The following is an 8,473-nucleotide window of genomic DNA, read 5'->3' on the forward strand; positions in this document are numbered from 1 at the left end:
GCAAGAGTTTTCTCCATGTGCCTCTTCCCACTTCGGATATTAAAGAATGCTCTGCTGAATCAGTATTTAAAAGCCCCCCTTTAAAAAGCCCCCCTTTAACGCGAGACTTCGTATGTCTGATTGGATACATGGAATTTCACTTGACATTCTGTATTTCTCTCCCTCTTTTAAGAGCAAAGCAGAGTTACCATTTTCTTACTCACCGTACCCCCGCTTTGTTTTCGCACCAACCTGATGCCTGAAACTTGCCAGGATGGAGAAGTTTTTAATCCGAACCTATTATGCCTGTTTCGTCAGAAGTAAATATCCGTGTCACCAAGATCGATAGGAAGTGCTGCTGAACCTGCAGGCTGACCGTGTACCTGAATTTACGGACATTCCTCATTCTGGGTGGGTGGGAGAGCTGTGTGCGTGTGTGCGGAGGGGTGGGGGGTGGTTGGTAGGGAAAGAACCAGCAAGGAAAGAGTTAAGGGCCCCCAACCCTCTTTCTGTGGATCAGCCTGTTTTGTCAAATAACCACAGAGATTCGAGCTCTCTTCTCTCCTGCTACTCAGACCATTCCAGGGAGGGAAGAGTTAATTCTCGGCTTCCGTGTAGGTTTTGGCAGCCTCTGAAGAAAGGAGCGAAGTTTTCTTTTCCCACACACGGGAAGTTAGTGTAAAGGCATTGCCAGAAATTGCACCACGGTGGTCCCTGTATTGCCACGCTGAAGGATTGCTTTGTAGAAAATCCAGAGCCACCTAAATAGGTTTACTGTGGTCCCTAAGTAAGTACAAATGAGGTTCCCCCCCTATTTTATTCCTGGTGAAGTCCCTGTGTCTTACAGCTACCTGGCAGATTGAAATTCAACAGGGACAGCTGGAGTATGAGAGCTGTACGGATCTCATTGCGGCTTGTACAAGGTTAGTGATGCCGGAGTCAGAGAAGGGCAATAGCGCTGAGGCATTAAACCTGTGGGAACATGGTGCTTGCCTCTGGTACAGCAAGATAGTGCAGGCTCTGCGGGTGGCCAGCCAGTTTTTCACCTCAGAGAATGATGTAGCTGTATCACAATGCTTGAAAGCCTACTCGTATCGGACGTTTAACTTTCCTTAGAGGGGCTGGAACAGAAGCCTCCCGCTTGGGCCACCCTTTTGGCCAGCTCCTTCCAATACACAAAGCCAGCCAGCCAGCCGGCAAGGAAGGAGTAATCTGCATCTTCTCACCTTCCCAAGAGAGATCCCGGCTGGCATTGCCCATGTGGCCTGATGCCCTTTGGCCAGCTCAGGTGCCGCTGTACCACCCTCGTCCCTCTGTGACCGACCATCTTGACCAGTGTGAGTGACTCCGGCCAATATCTTGGGAACTCCGTGCGATGACAGCCAAGGTAGGGTAGTTACTGCCATGTCCTGCAATCGGATGTTACGTATGCCTTTCATATTACATAAGCAGCCCTTTCTTGAATTCAGTGTCCTGTTTTCACTTGTAATAAACTTGCCTTAGTTGGTCTTAGTTTGATCCCTGTGCAGACGATCAAAGGCAGTCCGTCCCCGCCCCCAACGTTACCTAGATCATAGGGGTGCACTTCCCCGAGTAATTAATGGGGAAAGGGGAAAGAGAATGGGCTAATTGCTTGACCGGTGGAGACTGGATGCTTGGCTGTTTTCCTGCTCAGCCAGAGGAAGCCTGCTCTCTTTCGCTTGGGCTAACTGGGAGTGGTGGTGGTGGCAAAGGAGAGAGCAAGAGAGGGTGGAAGAGGCAGAGGGGCATGTGCCCCCCCTGAGCTATCCTGCTGGGTCGCTGTGCTGTCAGATACCTGTGACAGCGGGACTGCCAACTCCCCGAGTGCTTTTGATGGCTGTGCATTTAACAGTAGTTTAATGGGCAAAAATTAGCAGGAGAGGCTTTTCGTGGCAGAGGAGACATTCCCATAAGAACACAAGCAAAGCCATGCTGGATCAGGCCAAAGGTCCATCTAGTCCAGCACTCTGTACACACCGTGGCAAACCAGCTGGTCCCACTAATGCCCTGGAGTTCTTTGAGCCTGTCAGTAAGTATGTAGACAGGGGCGATCAAACAGACATTGCTTACTTGGACTTCCAAGGGGCTTTGGACAAAGTCCCTCACCTAAGGCTCGTCAGCAAACTAAGCAGTCATGAAATAGTAGGGGGTTTGCGTTCTGCCATGTCGGGAGGAGGTTCCAAGCTGCATCCTTCTTTTGAGCTGGAGTTGACCAGCAGGACTGATGAGGCCCCATCCTTCCCAGTCTGGCCTTTCCTGTTCCAGGCCTGGCTTATCTCCAAGTTCACTGGCCTCAGCTTGGCAACCAAGCATTCCAGCCTGGGTTCAGCATCTGAGGCACTGCCCTTTGGAAGCCTGTCTTTTGGGAGAAGTGGACCCAGCCTCTGCACACGGCCGCTCTTGATGTGACTTGCTGCAACGGGGAGGGCGCCAGTGCCGCCTTCTGGAGCAGCTCCCCTCCAGTGCTTAGGCTGAGACGCAGGGCGGGTGGCAGGAGCTTCCATCAAAGCCACAGCGGCTGCTTTTCTGTTGCCGGTGGAGCTGCCTCGATGGGTTGCACTTTGAGAGGCATGGGGCAGCAGGACATTGGGACGAACGGACCCTCTGGGGACGGCTGACCTGTGTTTTGCTGGTGAGTGTGCGTGTGTATGTGCTGTGTGTTTTTCTCTGAGCATCAGCAGTTTGCTTTCTGTGAAATATGTGTATTATTGTGCTTTGCAGAGGCAGATTTGTGACTGGGCACTTTGGGAGTCAGATGCCACCTCAGTTTCTTGGACAAGTTACTTATTTTGCATTTTTTTCCTGACCTTACCTTTTTATCTTTTAGGAAATTGATGGTTTGTAGATGGCTATGCCCAGCATGGCAGCCTTTTTGTGAGGGCACCCACAACACTTCCTTAAAATACCAACTGTGACCTCCAGTCCCAAGTGTTTGGGGACTTCTGATCTATTATTTTTCACTCTTCCTCCCTCTGGAGTTAATTTATAATATGGTTGGTATCTTCCAACTCCTTGTTACCTCCAGTGATAAGAAAAATTGTGCTTATTGCACTATTGGACTAAAAAAAGTCAGTTTCTGCCAAGGGATGGCTTTTGCTGTATTTGGATTCCATTAAAAGTAAGACTTATTCCCCTTTGTCTTCCTAATAACAGCTAATTGGGTCCAAGACACATACTCAGATTGTCTTCTTAGCTTTGGATTGAATGTGCTCTGAATCCTAAAATTTGTACATAACACATAACTAGTTGGTTGATCTTATTGCTTTTTATTTGGAATTCTCCCTGTTGTTGCTTCTTTTTGTTCCTGTTTATCCTTACTCTTTCCTTTCTCTCCCCACTCCACAATAACATCCTGTCTTCTATCTGAACATTTAGCTGTTAAAGTACCTGCCCAAACATAAGAACATTTTCAGAGGCCTTTTTCAAGGTCCTGTCACTGACTAAAGTGAGTCAGATGGCTACTAAAAAGAGGGCCTTATCAGTGGTGGCACCCAGGTTATAGAATGAACTCCCCAGACCTGACATGCTGATAAGAAAATCAGCAAGCCAACAAAATTATTCAAGGGAAAAACATAATGCAATATACCATGAGAGTTAACTTTTACAAGAGAAAAACTGGTGCAAGAGGAGCCAGCAAAACGGGTTTCAATGCTACCTCCTTTGAGGCGAAATCTGTCCTCTTTTTTTTTTTTGTCTTGTTTTTTCAATTGATATGTCACTCCATTACTCATAGGCTCTCTGGGTGGCTCACAGCACAATAAAATCTGTAATGTACAACATACAATACTGATGTACAAATCAATAGGTATAACTTACACAAGTATAATCAGGCAACCATTGGCACATAACTAGGCCACAGAAAAACCCTCTTTTCTAGGAATCAGCATGTGTGTATCCTTGAAATGTAGCTGACACTAACCAGGCACCATTCCAGAGAAAGCCAGTTGGCACTTGACTGATAACAGCAGCTCAAAAAAGGGCAATTCACGCCAACCCACCCCATCCTCCTCCTCCTCCTTCTGTGTAATAGCACCCCATCCTCCCCGTTCCTTCCGAGCATCTTCTTTGGTATGCAACCAGGAAAGTTCATGCCATTGCAACTCTTTTTACTTCTGTAACCTATTGGAAAGTGTTAACTGTGTTACATGTAACCCTCTAATGATCGATGTATAAAAGGGCCAACTGAGGACTGCTCAGGTGTGCCATCTGGAATGATTTATTGGCAGACAGTTAGTCTTGAGAATCAATCTTTTAAAAGAAAACCTTCCCCTGTTCTGTATCTTGGGCATACACATATCAGAACAGAGACCATTTGGTCAACAATACAGTACAATATAACACAATACACAACACAATAAAATCTACAATTCACAATAAAACCAATAAACCAAAACCTTGTCTGTAAGAGTAAGACAAAAGTAAGACAAAAAGGAGGCTAAGCAAATAAATAAAATAAATATCATAGATGGGGATCCCATCATTAGAGGCTCATTACCCGTTTGCTGCACCACGCAGTGCATTATGGCTACTTTCTGTGGGAGTTTCCCCGCATTCAACAACTGCAGTAGTTTCTGGAGGTGTTTTACAGCTTTCTCTGCTGCTGTCAAGAGTCCACATTCTTTACATAGAGCACCGTGGGTATGGACTACCCCAGAAGCATATTTAGACTCTGTCCATATATTTATGGTTTCCCCTGTCGCCAATTGTAAGGCTCTGGTGAAGGCCACCCACTCTGCCTGCTGTGTGAGCTGACGGAAGGGAACGCTTCGGCCTCCAAGGTCTACGCTGTATAACAACGGAGTACCAACCCTGTGTGGTCCATCCACTGTCCTGCTAGAACCATCTACAAACAGTTCCAAGTCTGCATTGACACGGGGATGATCAGATCTGGCTTGGGCTGAAGTTGTGCAAGCAGTTAGCTGAGCTCCAGACATCCTACGGAAGCTGCATGCTCCTGGCATCTCCGGTCAAGTGGGACAGTGGAATGGTGTACTAGACCAATTAAGCAAGCTTTGACGAAACTTTGCACAGAAATGAAGTTAAAGTGGCCAGGTGTCCTTCTGTTGGCTTCGCTGAGGGTCAGAATATGTTATTCCCTTGAAGTCCATTTTATCCTCCCTGCACAGATATGTGCGGTTTAGGCACCCGGTCCCACCTGATGTGGATCCTTTCCTTTCAACCTGGGGAGCAAGCCTACATCAAGAAGTGGGAGAATCATCTTGAGAAGAGCCATTTCTAGTTCTCCTAACAACACACAGTGCTGTGACGGTGCAGGGAGTGAGACTTGGATTCATCACAGCGGAGTAAAGAAGGCCCCTGAATCAGTGAGTGTTTCATCATCAGAGGACCATGCCAGGGAGCTTGACTGGCAACAGCGGCCCCAGGAGCAGACATGGAAGTGTGAAGCAGTGGAAGATCTCTGTTTTCCCTTTACAAGAATTTAATGTGGGCAGCATTGCCTCTAGCATGATTTATTGTGGGTATAGATATTGTCTTCCTGTGTGTCTGCTGTAATAGTGGCAGGACCGGTATTGGTGTGGGAAGAAGACAGGATGGTTTGCCACCTGAGATCCTGCATGAGGCTCAACGTTCTCATGGCCATCCTTGGATGCTCCTTAATTATTTTTATCATAACTGAAAACAGTTATCAGGAACATTGGGGCCTTACCATGCAGGAAATTCAGTTGCATCCCTTGCACAAATTGTGAGGTCCTCATTGAATCGGATGAAATGCTGGCTCTGTTTGATGGCAGTGGGAAGCGAATGTGTTTCATTCCCTTTTATGGCTTCTCCATTGTCAGCGTTAGATGATGCTAGCAAAGGAAATCCAACTTAGAGGGAGGCCAGGTATCATGTTGAAGGAGAAAGGTGGAATGTGAAGTCCCAGGAAGGATTTTCCTTCTGCGAATGAAAAAGTCACCTTCCTTTGCTTTTTCCCTCAGAGCATATGGCCTGTTATATAGCCCTTCACTGTAGAAAGAAAATGCATTAGTGTGTTTTTAAAATCCTCATGCTTCTGCTTTTTTAAACTTTGGTTTTTATTCTAATTTTATTGTGCTTTAAATTGTTTTGTTGTCTTTTATTATGTTATTGTCTCATATGGTCTTAACTCTTGTTTTGTGATCCACCCTGAGAACTTTGGTGTGTGAGCCATGCAGAAATGTAATAAATCAATACAGCAGTTATTAAAGGAATTAATCACCCAACTCTTCTGCACAACTGCAAATCTACCATTAATATTATTGGGATTTTCAGAAAGTTGGTTAAGTTCTGTATTTTTTCATTTTGGTAGGAAAATAACCCAAAATGACTTTATTTTTAATTGTTTTTTCTAGAGTTGGGGGGAAAGAAATCCTTGGTAACGCAGCTAACCCTAACCCTAACCCTCTCCAAGCAGCTGGATGGACTAGGACGTGTCAGGAGGTTTGTTCTGACTGGCAGTAACTTACCAGAAATCCTTTTTTGGGGGAGCCTTTAAAGAAGTTGGTCCAGGAAGTAGGGGAAGTCATCCAACTCTCCCAGACCCATAAAAGGAAGGGTTGCATTTCCCCTGCTACGTCAGGCAGCATTTGACTTTGGGGGTGCTGGTCTTCAACACTCCTGTTATAAAGACACAAATGCCCATACTGGTAAAAAGTGGTGAATGCAGGAGGAAGGGAATGAGGCTGATCCAAAGCATTTGCCGCCCTGGATAACGATCGCTCCCCTTGCCACTCCACACAGAAGCAGCTGCCTGCACAGGCAGAATCCTTCGCCTTGGCACTGATGATGGGGGCAGCATCCTCTGGCACACCTGACAACAGAGGGCTACTGCAGAGGCACAGAAAGGTTGCGTCGTGCTGCCTCCAGCGTTCTTCTACAACTCCTCGCTGCCACCCTGCAGCATCTGCTGCCTGAGGCAATTGCTTCACCCTGTTTAATAGTAGGGCCAGCCCTGCCTTCAGCTGTCAACTCTTTACAGACCCGAGAGAGAAAGGAAGCAAAGAAATAGTGAGGAAGGGACATCATCAGCACAGCTATTCAGATTAAAGGCTATATCCCACCAACTGTCTCGAAGGGTTGGACAAGTCATCAGGCAGCAGGTGAACTTAGGGAGCAGAGCGCATCATCCACAGCTTTCTCCTTAGAGCAGCAGCTGCCTAAGGAAACCGCTTGACTCTGCCCAGGGGTAGAGGCACCCCTGGAAGGGAAGGGCAGCAACACAGAGGGAAAGCAGCAGGGTCTGGTGATGCCTGTTGCAGCAAGTCAGAGATAGGCTCCAGAAGGACTGCAGATGCTGCTGGCACAGCAGACACAGGCTCCCACGGTTCTCGCTTGCAGGGAGAGGAGCGCGGTGTGTGCTCCATGGCCAGCACATCTGGCCACTCCAAATGCAGGTGCTGAGAACAGGTCTGCATTCTGCTGGAAGAGGGTGTGTGGGCAGGGGCTGTGTTTGGACAAAACTGGCCGATGCGCTCCATGCGTTGCCTGCCGATCCAGTGTTCTGTGCGGAAAGCAGGCGTGCGCCTGGGCAGGCACGCTGTTGCCTGGCAGTCGGTTCTGTGCCAAGCGCTGCCCCTGCTGGAGTCACCGTGTACTTTGAGGCACACAGGTACAGCCCTGAGTCGTCCTGCTGGAGGCTCTTCAGCTCCAAATGGGTTACTTTGCCGTCCCGCTTGCCACTCAGCCGCTCCTTCAGCTCCTGTTTTGGTTCTTGCAGATGATTGTCATCAATACCGAACCACCCAAGCAGCTGGAGCGCTGTCTGTCCCGGGAGCTGATGGTACCAGTAGAAATAATAATTAGCTTGGTTGACGCTGCAGTTCAGCTGCAGGAGCTCATTCTGCCTCCTGCTCACAAGGGATGGTGCCTGCTGCACTTGCACTCCGGAGTCACTGCCAGCCAGTCCTGGGAGGAGAAAAGCGGCATTGGCAAGGGGAAAGGGAAGATTTCTGGTGACTCGGGATGAAGTGAACCCGGAGTAGGCAATAAGAGAGGGTGCCAGGGCCCCCCGCACTGGAAGGGGCATCTGGACCCGGGATGAGCCCCGGTTCCTCTGCTGTCCTCATCTCTGCAGACACTCACCCCACTGCAGGGCCAGGAGGGAGAAGAGCAGGCGCTGGACGTCCCCACGGTGGGGCTGAGCCGGTGCAGCAGCCATGCCAGGCCTGAACCGAGTGCAAGCGGAGGGAAACGGGTGCCGCCTGCTGCCTTCTCTCTCCCCTCCCTCTTCCCCTCTTGTGTGTGTGTGTGCGCGCGTGCGCGTGCGCGAGTGTGTGCACACTCATGCCATGGCAGTGTGTTTTGTGAGTACATTCAGTTTCTAGTTTCATTTTAAAGCAACCTTGAACAACCCATGAACAAAAAGTCCTCTGCTAAATTGAGCAATGTACAGCAATTGATAATAGTTTAAAAATCTTATGTAGTTGATGGATTATTTATGTTTATGTTATGTTCCAAGCTTACTTTCTCCACCCGCTGACTTTCTGCTTAA

The 8,473-nt window shown here is 48.2% G+C and overlaps 1 gene segment (V, D, J or C); it reads right to left on the reverse strand.

Moving 5' to 3' along the window:
• Positions 1-7,123: 7,123 nt before the first annotated feature.
• Positions 7,124-8,141, reverse strand: LOC123018545. The segment is given in 3 exon segments: positions 7,124-7,180; positions 7,571-7,887; positions 8,065-8,141. Coding segments are annotated over 3 exon segments (450 nt in total).
• Between the last annotated feature and the right edge of the window lie 332 nt (positions 8,142-8,473).

This window comes from Varanus komodoensis, unplaced genomic scaffold, assembly GCF_004798865.1.
Source record: "Varanus komodoensis strain SLA01 unplaced genomic scaffold, ASM479886v1 scaffold110, whole genome shotgun sequence".
Lineage (NCBI taxonomy): Eukaryota > Metazoa > Chordata > Lepidosauria > Squamata > Varanidae > Varanus > Varanus komodoensis.